This window comes from Astyanax mexicanus, chromosome 5, assembly GCF_023375975.1.
Source record: "Astyanax mexicanus isolate ESR-SI-001 chromosome 5, AstMex3_surface, whole genome shotgun sequence".
Taxonomy (NCBI): domain Eukaryota; kingdom Metazoa; phylum Chordata; class Actinopteri; order Characiformes; family Acestrorhamphidae; genus Astyanax; species Astyanax mexicanus.
The window spans coordinates 27,533,656-27,545,857 of record NC_064412.1 but is presented as its reverse complement, the minus strand read 5'-3'; the positions used below and the strand labels follow the sequence as shown (position 1 = coordinate 27,545,857).

The window sequence follows — 12,202 nt, the reverse complement described above, 5'->3', positions numbered from 1 at the left end:
AGCTAAATTACACTGTTTGTACAAAATATTGGCCTAATTTATCTAATGTAAATGATCAATAATCACTTGCCTTGTGTTTTTCTTTTCTTCCTTTTTCTTTTTTCTTTTCTGTTTTCCTGATAGATAGCTCTGAAATCACAGACCTGGCTCACACAGATTGTTGCTGCATTCAATTAATATCCAGTCATTGTCTGGTGGGCCCAGGCCAGCTGATTGGTCAGTTTGCTTGCCTTGTTGCAACGGGTCAGACTGTAGTTCACTACACTGAACTCAAGCTTTCCAAGATGCTTTAATAAGCCGACTGTACTGATCAGACATATTACTCCAACATCCTATCATGCCAGCTTGCAAACTGGTGGTGTGTGGCACTTATTTCTGTGAAAAAGCTGCAGGTGGAAGTTCATGTTTCGAGTTTTGATCATGGGATGTACCTGTTTTAAAGGGTAGAAAGGTCATATTTTTGACTGGTATTTTACCTAGTCCTGGACTATACAGCATTGTGAATGAGGATTCTACATTAGAAGAGATAGAAGAATGTATGTATGTATTTGAGAACTAGGCTTAATCACAGTTCAGGAAACCAACACATAAATATGACAATCAGGTGACCTGAGGCCCTCTCAGAGGTGCTGTTGCTTATCTCCTGTAGGTTCAGGCTCAATAAACAAAGAATTTTCCATAATGCAGTTTCAACTTTCACAGCAAAACTTAAAGCTTGGAGCATTCAGGTTAAGATTCATTTTTTTAATTCTGTTTATATATCTAAAACTTAATCTCAGACACTGATCAGCCATAACAATAATACCACTGAAGTGAATAATGATCTGGTTCCAGTGGCAGCTGTTAAGCGGTGGATATATCAGACAGTCAGATCTTGAAGTTAAAGGGTTTCTGAGACATTTCAACCAGAGCCAAACTGTTGACTAGATTACTGGCCCAGAACATCACCAAAACATCAGGCAGGTATTGTGGGGAGTTAGTGGTATGTAGTGGTTTAACTGATGCTCATGGAGGTCCTACCTCACAATGTACAGAATGTAAAAGACCTGCTGCCAGATACCACTGAACACCTTGAGATCAGAAGATCTTAATGAGTTAATACCACAATGGATTAGAGTTGTTTTGTGTAATAATTGTGTAAAACATTGTGAATGTGTATGTCTCAGGCCTCTGGAGTAAATATAGACCCATTTGTATTTATATTAAAACACTAACACATCCATCACTGCATGTAAATAGATATATTTGGGTTGGTTGTTGTTGTTGCCTTGCTTGGAAGATCAGCTGATGCTGGTCAGCAGGAAAGCAGTCTGCAGTGTGTGACCAAATAAGTGTCAAGACTGTGGGGAAACTGACCAGTGACACTGTTTATGAGACTCACACCCACAAGCGTACGGCTTCATCTTTTTTTTTTTCCTGACAGCTGGAATTAGCAGCACTGACGCTGTTGTTCTTCATAATCCGAAAACAGCGTCAGTGCTGAGCAATCTGGAGAATGAAAGGAGTTTCAAGTCAGTCAGAGTGAGAAATGGCGTTGACCTTTCAGCCTCAAACCCGGAATTAAATAGCCGAGAAAGAAACTTCTCTGAAGCTAATGTTTAGACTGCCAACCCAAACCCAAAATCCCAAACATTTTGGCATATTTAGATTGTATGAAGTTTGATTTTTGAACAGTAAAATAAATACAAAACTACAAAATTTTGAATCTGATCGAAACCACCTTTTGATGTGGTATGAAATGCAATTACAAATAAATAGGTACATATGTGTCTTAGTCTGGCCTCAAAAATAACAATGTAGTGTTATTTTGCAAACAGGGCAGACAGAAAGTAGTTAGACTTTGGTAGAGCAGGAGATGTGTTTTAGACCAGTGGTTCTCTTTCTGTGATCACATTGGTTGTAGGTAGCCGCTGCTCCTGACTCCCTGTCGCCGACTGAGTCAGATATTAAACATGTTGAATATTTGCTGGGTGTCAGCAACGGCTCTGCTAGCGTCTTTAAGCAGTTCACACGAGACAGTGCAAGCGCCGACAAATCCCCGTTTCCCATCGGCGTTCAACGAAAAATTGTTCCAAAATCATGTAGTGTGAAGCAGGCATAATGCTCACGAGGCCTTCACAGAACAGGTGTATTTATAATAAGACTAAATTACACACAGCTGGACTCTATTAAATAACTGACTTCTGTAGGCAACTGATTGCACTGGATTTTGTTTAGGGATTTCTAAAGGAATGTGCAACTTTTGCACATCAGTTTTTTTTCCAGATTTGAAAAGCATGTGTCATTTCCGTTCCACTTCACAATTACATGCTACTTTGTGTTGGTCTGTCACTTAAAATCCCAATAAAATACATTTAAGTTTGTAGTTGTAAGATGAAAAAAAAATTAAGGAAAATTATAAACACTTTTACAAGTCACTGTAGTTCCAGTCTTTGCTCATTGGTTTATTATCTATCACTACAAGACCATGGCTAACATATCTGAACTAAATTACTTTACAGTACAATTTTTGTAAACCTTACATTTGGCTGAACCATGGTCTAGCTCCAGAAAATATGTAGATGGGGGCACTGTAACAGCCCCTTGTTGTACTTGTTGAAATGAGCTTTAGAAGAAGCCTGGATGTTTAAACAGGTTAGCTTTACAAAGTTATTGGCTATGCACTTAGGGTACACCGTTCCACAACTTGTTAACTACAAACATCAGTCTCGTTGCTTCAGTGCAACAAAAACACAAACAAAAACTGTTTGACCACATCCAGGGTTTTCATCCCCACAGTTCTAACCTTATTTAACCTATAAAAGGATGTGTGAAGAGTGTGGCAAGGTGTGCGTGCTACTCTTCAGTAAAGCTGCGTGAGGTTCTGCAGAACATTATTAGATGTGGGTTTCTTTCCCCTTGCAGGTGGCCTAGTTAACAGAAAATTTAGAAAAAAATAGGCCATTTTTTTGCTTTAGGTCATATTTCCATGAACAAAAGAGCACTTTAACTAGCCAACAGTGATACAGTAGTTAATAAACAATTATATTGTTCATTCTAAACAAAGATCAAAAGAACAGATTCAAGTATTAAATGAGTTAAAACAGCTGAGAAATGCATTTGAAAAATGTTTTATTATTTAAAAAGTGATGAAGGAAATCAGTAGGCACCATTTAGGGTGGAATGAATCTAAACTTTTTGAATTTGTATAGATATCATCTGTAGTTGCAGCTCAAAACTAGTTAAACTATTTTATACAATAGTAGATTTAATCACAGTATTGCAGGTTTACAGCATTAGGAATTTAGTAGCTCAAGGGATTGTTGTCCTGTAATTAGTTTTAAGCCAAAACCGCAACAGTAAACAATATATATGCAACACTGCAATAACATGCTCTTATTTGTGCGATATACCCTTAGACATTTTAAACTAGACTGAATATTAAACGCTTATGGGACACAGACCACAAACACACATGGCCCCATTTAGCAATCTATAGAACACCATGTGCAGCTGGAAACACGCAAAAGTTATGTACTAATTCGCTCAATTAAATTTTCCGGCTTAAAATAAAAAAACAATTAGCGTGTCACTTGGCCTTGCCTTTAAGAGCCAGGTGCACTTTGACTTTGGCACTTCTGTGCATCTCAGCAGAGGAAACTGATCTGTGGGTGTGTACACACATTAAGCATGGGCGGCACACATGCGTTACCAAGATAAAGTCTGATGGTTGACTGTTGTCTAGGTTGTTTTCAGTCAGTGGTGCAAATGTGTATTCCACTGCCAAGATAGCAATACACCAGAATTTTACCTAAATATACATCATGTCCAGACCACCATGCCCAGCGGTGTAGATATATATTAACAAACACCTTTTCTATTTAAACTACGCAGGTGCAAAGTGTAAAAATAAGGAAGCAATGAACATTGCAATGCGCCATTCTCAGGGTGTAACAGACTCACACAAACAAAATCAAGGAGAAAAAAAATGAAATTAAGTTTTATTACAGTTTATGTTCCAAAAAAGAAACTGTCTGAACATTTATCCATTTTTACCTTTACTGGAACTTAAAACCTGAATTAAGGAATGATACACAAGTACTGGACATTCTGAAGCCCTCACCGATCAAATGATGGGGACGGAAAGTCCAACAGCACGCGAACATGCTGTGAAGGCTTCATGAATCAATAAGAAAAATAAGTTGTTTTACCGGATAGAAGTAAATGTGGAAACTTACTTCCACAGCTTCAAAAAATCATTAAATCACTGTTTAAAACACTGTACTTATACAACCTGAATAAAAACACAATAGGAAAAAAAAAGCCACATGCATCAACAGCAACATCGATACAGCTTACTTTTCAATTCTCAATGTGTCAAACTGTCCTGTGTGGGGCGCCGTCTTCATCTTGGGACGGATGTACAGCTTGTTTTTATTTTTTTTTTTTTTTGGCCAAATAAACAGCACACTATTAGAAAAGGGCAGGGCACCAAACCTATCAGAACTCAAGGGCTGTGTCAATATCGGCCTCCTGGAGACATGACTGGTGGTCTCATGCCCATGGGTGGACCACCCTGATACTGTGGCACTTGGCCATATGCAGGCATCCCACCTGCCATATAAGCTGGCATACCCTGAGGAGGTGCTCCATACTGACCTGAAGAAACAAAAGCAAAAAAACACCGTAAAGCTTCTAAAACGGTTCAAGGCTTTACAGTGAGGTCTTAAAGTTCTTACAATTAACATCATATTTAGGTAACAAAAACTAAACTAAAATATTTTTCACATGTATAAAAAAGATAAATAAATGTGTTGATAAAAATTGTGTAAATAAGCCTTTTAAAACTAAAGGGGGCAGACTGACTCACCGTGCATGGGGTGCCTAACTGGCGGCTGCTGTGGGGGCATCGGCCCTCCCGCTGTGTTAGAGTTGACTCCTGCAACAGTAATTTGCCCAGGCCTAGGCATTAATCTCTGATACTTAGGCAGCTGCGCCCGTCTCTCTTCCTACAGAAAAACACAAAAACACACCACAATCAGGCAACAGCAGACAGAAGCATGTTTGTGCTTCAAACAAACAAACAAAACAAAAAAAAAACACAACATTGGACTCAATCACATCCAGTATTTAATAAGGCTGGCTCATTTCTGTCCAAAACACTAATCTCAAAATCTTTTAAACACATTAACTGACTAAACCCAAATACACAATGTTTTTTAATAACTACAGCATATGTCCTTATGTAAAAATGTCCTTTAGTCACACACACATTTAAATAATATTTTAACATTTAACATAATTTATGTTTCATGATGCACCAAATAATTTCTTATGTACCATAATAATGCTAAACAGACCTTACATCTGTTTTTCAACATTCAGTTTTTTTTTTTTTTTTTTAAACAAAACACCAAAACACAACTTATTAGTACTTATTACTTACTGTCAAATAAGAGGATAATCACAAAAGCCACTCGAGCACTTACCAGCGAGATATCCTCATCAGGGTGCATCAACTTACTGGTAGCACTGCCGGTGGACAGCGTGGCCGGCTTGGTGGACACTGTGGCGGGTGGCTTGGCCACAGTGTTGCTGGCAGGGCCAGCGGGGGAGGCAGTTGTGGGCGGCTGGGTGTAGGCCGGGAATGTTGGTTTGGGGGGCTCAGAACTGGTGGAGGGTGGACCAGACACTGTCTGCTGAGCCTGGTGGGAGGCAGAGATCAAATCACAACAAATCACATTTAGAACTATAAAATGCTAGAAACCTAGAAAACATTGCATAGAAGTATTAGACTCAGAAACAGAAGATAAAAATGATTACATAAAAATATACAAACAATCTAATACATTAACATTTGACCATGTGCCTTTAATCTTACATATTATAAATGTATTACTGTAATTAAAATAGTTCATTTAAAAACACATTCGGGTATATACACGGAAGGCAAAATATTGCCTTGTAAAAGCAACACTTGCTCCACCTTATTTAAGCTGTTTGACAACAGGATCACTATACACTAAAATAGAATTATTCATGTTTACTACACCTGAACAGCACTAGGGAAAAGGGGTTTAGTGGCAGTAGACTGGGCTACAGGTCCAGCAGGTCTGGATGCCACAACTGGAGCCACAACAGGGGCTGCCTGGGCCATCGGAGGCATCCCAGGACGAGCCATATGATGAGGCATGCCTGCACATTATAAACCACACAGCAAATTAACTCAAAGTCACAGCAAAATGATTAGCTTTTTAAAGGCAGGATGATTAAAAGTAATACAAATTTACAATAGCTATTACCTGGAGGCATGCCTGGCATCATTGGGGGCATTCCAGGCCCCGGGGGCATCATTCCTGCCATGGGAATCATTCTGACAAACAAATAAAACATTGAAATAGTGAAATTTCAAGACATTAAACATTCAAAACTAAAACAAATTAGTTAAAAGATTACAAGACTAAAACAAAACCCTTACCCTGGCGGCATGCCTGGCATCACTGGGGGCATACCAGGCATCATCGGTGGCACACCTGGCATCATATGGGGTATACCTGTCACAAACATACACAATATTATAACACTTGTAAAAACAAATGTAAAACAGTTTATGTCATTGATTTACTTAGAAATCACAACTGTGCACCACAGCCCAATTAAATTAGCAAAGTTATTTTAGTGACCCCTAGTGTTTGCATGCAAAGTGTAGACTGACAACTACATATTTTCTATCGGATATTTAAACATTCACACTTTTATATTCAGCTATTCAAAAAGATGCCGTTCACTCATTTGGAAATGTGTGTTATTACATTAAAAACTATAAAATATAAAATCATATTTTACAATCCCTGTAATACTATGTTTTAAGCATAGACTTGAACTACTTAGCATTCTGAACAGATAATCTTTACTGAAAGACTTGTCCAAAAAACTAAACCCAGGAGTTTTTTATTCAAAGCATGATTTCTTTTTTTTAGCCAGCCAAATGAAAACTTGACCTGCTCCAAATCAGACTTTTATATAACAAAGACATCGCTAAGATAACTTGTTAAGCCTGTAGTTCAAGTTTAAGATCATAAAAAGCTGTTAGACCATTTGGACTGAGCTGCTGCATTTTTTTTTTATTTAAGTTGTGACTCACCTGAGTAGTTAGCAGGGGGCATGCCAGGTGCTCCGGGGGGCACACCAGGTTGAGCCATTGGGGGCATGTAGGCAGCCTGTGGCTGCGCTGCCGTCTGCTGTGAAGGTCCAGCTTCATCTTCCTCTGAATCCTCATCTGAATCATCCTGGTTCTGTTTCTTCTTCTGGCTCTCTGTTTACAAAATTAAACATTAAGAAAACATGTAGGTTGGAATAACAGAAATAGCATTGATTAAGTGTAAACAAAATGAAAATTTCATACCCTGAGATTTTTGTTCAAGTACTCTTCTTCGTTCTTGCATATCCTTTTCTGGAATGCCTTCCATACCATAGATTTCCAACTCTATATCAATTCTGCCAGGTATTGCATTTGGAACACCATCTATTGTTTCTTTGTGCACCTAAATGAACACAAATGTGTTTAGATTTCAGATCTGTACTTAATCAAGTAAAGATTCTGCAGTTCAAAAAATGTATGTGTCATTGAAGACGAGGTTAAATCATCTGTCTGAAGCAATATTTTTATTAAAGCAGTTAACCCTGAACATTAAAGGCTGCTGATATTACTGTTAGAACAAGTACCATAAATACTAAATAAAAATATTAAATGACATGCTGAAATGTGGTTATTACTTACCTGCATACAATGTATAGCTAACCCAGGTCCTGTGTACAGTTTTTTGTGACATATATGACATTTGAAGTGTTTTGCTTTTTGATGTTGGATTAGAATCTTCTCGTCATCAAAGTCTCTGTTGCAGTACCTTGGAAACATCTGATTAAGGAATTTAACTGTGAAATGCAATTGCAGATGTCTTCGACATGGCCCAGGGTAGGATCACTAGACGACTGGGTCAGAACACCTCCCAAATATCAGATAGGTCTTGTGGTGCAGTCCAGGTATGCAGTGGCAGGAACACATCACTGCACCTACAAAAAGCACCCCAGGGGCTAATAAATGCTCACTCATGATCATGACTGTGACAACTAACAACTTACAGGACCTAAAGACCCTGCAGCTAATGTCTTGGTGCCAGATACCACAGGACACCTTCAGAGGTTTTGCAGAGGCCATGCCTCTATTGGCCAAAGCTGTTTTGGTGGGATGAGGGGGAACTCCGTAATATTATGCAGGTGGTTTTAATGCTAGGTCTGATCTGAGCTAATACTAACATAACATTACGTTAAGTGGGAAACACGACCCATAACAGTACCTTGTTAGTAATAAGTTAGAAATTTCTCTAAAAATTATACCGTTTCAAAATTAACAAGAGTAGCTAGCTAATGTACCAAAGTGCTGACTGTGTTAAATACTAAATCCGCTTTTTGGTGTAAACATGGCTTAGCCAACACTCCCATGTGTGTTAATTCAAGAGAGTATAGCTACCTTCTTTTGTTTACAGTATACAGTAACGTATAACATACTAACACAATGATATAAAATGATATAAAACAGAAAAGCACAAAGAGTAAAACGACTTAAATTTTAACTTTTAAATACTTTTTTTATCTTTAACAGCACATACAGTTCATACTTTTAGCACTGAGAAGGAAAAGAGTAGAAACGTGACCGGTGATGTAACATGTTGGCTAAGCTAACTAGCTAAGCTAGCTTAGCTCGATAGCTAAAACGAGTACCCTATAATTTTGTCTAAATTTGTACATTTAAACAATTAAATTAAGGTCAAACGTAACAAACCAGAAGTTGCTAATTAGGTTATAACATTTAACAATTAAAATATATACTCTATAAATTAATAAATACGGTCAATAACTCGTTCAGACGCAATCCTTTAATGAGGCTAAATTAGCTAGTTAGGCTTCGTGTTCGAATTTTTCCGTTCCACCTTAAATGCCGCAGCGGCTCCATTCTAGCGGGCACAAGTTAAGGTGGAGGAAACTGATTCGAACAACAAACAGAGCTAGCCTAGCTAGTTTAGCCTCACACACGACTAATTCCGACTAGCTCCGAAGCAGCGTTCAAAACCATTAGGAAAAGGATACCAGCACCACGGCTTCATCTGCTTCTTCTTCTTTCTTCCCATTTTATCTGCGTAAATAAAACACACAGGCCGGAAAGAAAAAAAAACACTCTCTCCAAAAACACCGTGAATCTTCACTCCGTTTAAAAAAAAGATGGCGCGTGACGTTTTCCTTCCTCTCTTATTCACAAAGCCCTGTAGAATGGGTGCGTCTCAAACCAAACACCTCAGATCATCCCCTTTCTGCCTACTGACTAGGTAGGAGTCGATTAGAACAATCGAGTCACGACTGTTCACACAATGGTGGTGTACCATAATGGTAAATGGAATCAGACGTTCAAAAAACGTATTAGAACAAAAGGCAAAATAAAACGTTTTTGCGCATTGTTTTTACCCAAAACAGTCCCCAAAGAAAAAAAAAAAAATTAAATAATGCATATCCTATTGTGTTAAACGTTTTCATTACCAAGTGCCCTACGTAGGCTGCATGTGGCAAGTGTTGCCATTGTATTGCTTAACTTATTTTTTAACAACATTTTTTATTGGAAAAGTACAATAAAATACATCCAAACCCAAAAATATAGTTTATCTATTCACTTTATTTTTAAATAAACAAACATATTTGTATATGTGAACATACACCACATACACAAACATAAAAGTGGGGGGAAAAAAGCACTCTAATAAGAAAGTAAGAGGAAATAAATGACTAATTATAGAGCATTGTGTTGTTAACATAAAGCAGCTTACCCCACCAAACCGCCAACCTCTCCCCACTCAGCTCAACACAACCAACCCACATTATGCAGGTTATTTATGTAAAATAAATAAATAAATATATATATATATATATATATATATATATATATATATATATATATATATATATATATATATATATATATATATATATATATAGTGCTATTTATAGGTAAAAGTTTGAGTAAAATGAACTTTGTTGTTTTATTCTATAAACCACAGACAACATTTCTCCCAAATTCCAAATAAATCATTTAGAGCATTTATTTGCAGAAAATGGGTAATGTCTGAAATAACAAAAAAGATGCAGAGCTTTCAGACCTCAAAAATGCAATGAAAACAAGTTCATATTCATAAAGTTTTAAGAGATCAGAAATCAATATCTGATGGAATAACCCTGGTTTTTAATTACAATGTTCACCTCCACCATATTACACACTGCTTTTGGATCATTTTATGCCACTTGAGTTGATGGCTTGTGATCATCCACCTTCTTCTCGATTATTTTCCAGAGGTTTTCAATTAGGTAAAATCAAAGAAACTCATAATTTTTTTAAGTGGGCTCTTATTTTTTCCAGAGCTGTATGTAAAAAAACGAGAACTGGTTAGTACCTCTGAATTAGTGAAAAATAAAAAATATTCGTGCATCCCCTTAATGTGTATTTAATTTTCTCAAGTTTTAGAAAAAAACATGATCTCCTTGAGCCACCAGGGGCCAGTTGTTCAAAAAATGTAATCCGGATCAAAATTATCCAGATTTGGTAATCACATTTTTTGCTATCCAGGATCAGGTGATCTGTCTTACTTTTAAGCCAGTTTTTCAAAGCAATTTTGGATTGGATCAACCTGATCCAGAAACACAGTTTTCAGGATTACCTAATCCGGATTACTAGCTATGTAAAAAACAGATAGAAGAACCAACAGGGGTTGATGACTCCTTTTCTTGCAGTAACAAGATACTGCTTATTGCAAAACAATACGAGCAATTGAGCGTTTAAATTGAGTTCTGCAGAGACGCTTTGCATGACTTAACTATTTGCGAGTCGAACCACAGGGAGCATGCAACATAACACTTGCATGTATTGTCCTGCCCAATGTTGCTACCAGACGCAATGTCCCTCTCTGTGATGTTCATGATGCACCTGAGCCTGTTGAAGAACCAGACCAAACTCTGGAGTTCTTTGCAATTGTTCGAAATCATTTTTGACAGCTTCATATCTGATAAATGTTTCTTTGACATTAATATACAGTGATGAATGACAGTGACGTAGATGAAAAAATGAATATATTATTTTTGTTTGTTATTGAAATCTTTTGGGGGGTTTATTTAATGGGGTCAAGATTGTTTTTATTTTTACGTTACTATAGTAAAAGGCTTAATTGGTAGCCAATGTCTACTTTATTACTGTAACGGTTAAACAGGTCAAGTGCAAAATAGAAGTAAATGTATATACACTAAATTGTACAAATGTATTTTTTTTTACTTTAAAACTTTGATTTTAAAGTTTTACCACATTTACTTCCTGAAATCCCCCTTGAAATCCTACCCCTTGTTGGGATCAGGGTAATCCTGTTTTTTTGGATCAAAGTTATCCAAATCCTACTGAAAAGTTTTGAACAACAGAAACTGAAGGTTTGATCCATTTACAAACTAGAATTGGATTACGTGATCTGATCCGATTTCAGAATGCTTCTTTCCCTTTTGAACAACCCGTTTTCCAGTTTTGATCCAATCCGATAACCAAAATCCGATCAGATTACCTTTGAACAACTGGCCCCAGGAGATACAAGGAACGTCTCTCTAGTAAAGAAGGTACTCATGTTCAGAGTGCGCTGTCATTTCAACAGCAGCAGATGGCGCTCGTAATTTAATTAATGTAACGAGTCAACATTCTGCATTTGAAACAGAATTTAGCACCCTATGTTACAAAAATAGCATTATTTCATAACAGCTACGCAATACAATCACTTTTGACTATAAATAATCCATTACTATTGTATATTACATATAATCTGCACCATGCATTCTCGTGCCCAATTTATATTTACCCTTACTATTGGTTTGAAATGGACTTATATATTACATATAAAAAAAATACATATAATGTTTTAAATCTCCATAACCTTTTGAAGAAAAGGACAGTGGCGATGTATTGAAGCATATGTCTGCACCTATAAAAGCTCTTACACAGAAATGATTATGGCAAATTATGAATAATATTATATGAATCGACATTTAGTAAGATGTTTGCACTAATTTAACAGACAAATTTAAGTGGTTAAACTTCTCATCCCATTTTTTTAGTATAAATGAATGCCATATGAGCTATGTGAGCCAT

The 12,202-nt window shown here is 37.0% G+C and overlaps 1 protein-coding gene across 2 annotated transcripts; it reads right to left on the bottom strand.

Moving 5' to 3' along the window:
* Positions 1-3,960: 3,960 nt before the first annotated feature.
* Positions 3,961-9,296, bottom strand: znf207b (zinc finger protein 207, b). Of its 2 annotated transcripts, XM_007257108.4 has the most exons (10): positions 9,127-9,296; positions 7,760-7,886; positions 7,385-7,523; positions 7,124-7,294; positions 6,458-6,533; positions 6,282-6,352; positions 6,032-6,174; positions 5,469-5,684; positions 4,850-4,988; positions 3,961-4,638 (listed from the first exon to the last, which is right to left on the bottom strand). In XM_007257108.4, the coding sequence occupies exons 1-10, from the start codon at positions 9,165-9,167 to the stop codon at positions 4,499-4,501; spliced, it is 1,263 nt and encodes a 420-aa protein (XP_007257170.3). In that variant the 5' UTR covers positions 9,168-9,296; the 3' UTR covers positions 3,961-4,498. The 2 variants fall into 2 exon arrangements, with proteins under 2 accessions (XP_007257170.3, XP_049335576.1); XM_049479619.1 differs by lacking the exon at positions 3,961-4,638 and having other exon boundaries at positions 5,504-5,684.
* Positions 9,297-12,202: the final 2,906 nt, after the last annotated feature.

Excerpts from the sequence above, each read along its gene's own strand:
- znf207b (XM_007257108.4), bottom strand. The coding sequence starts at position 9,167 with ATGGGAAGAAAGAAGAAGAAGCAGATGAAGCCGTGGTGCTG. Across the intron at positions 7,887-9,126 it reads CAGATGAAGCCGTGGTGCTG|GTACTGCAACAGAGACTTTG; the intron begins GTATCCTTTTCC and ends GATGTTTCCAAG. Across the intron at positions 4,989-5,468 it reads CTGATGAGGATATCTCGCTG|GAAGAGAGACGGGCGCAGCT; the intron begins GTAAGTGCTCGA and ends GTTTTTCTGTAG.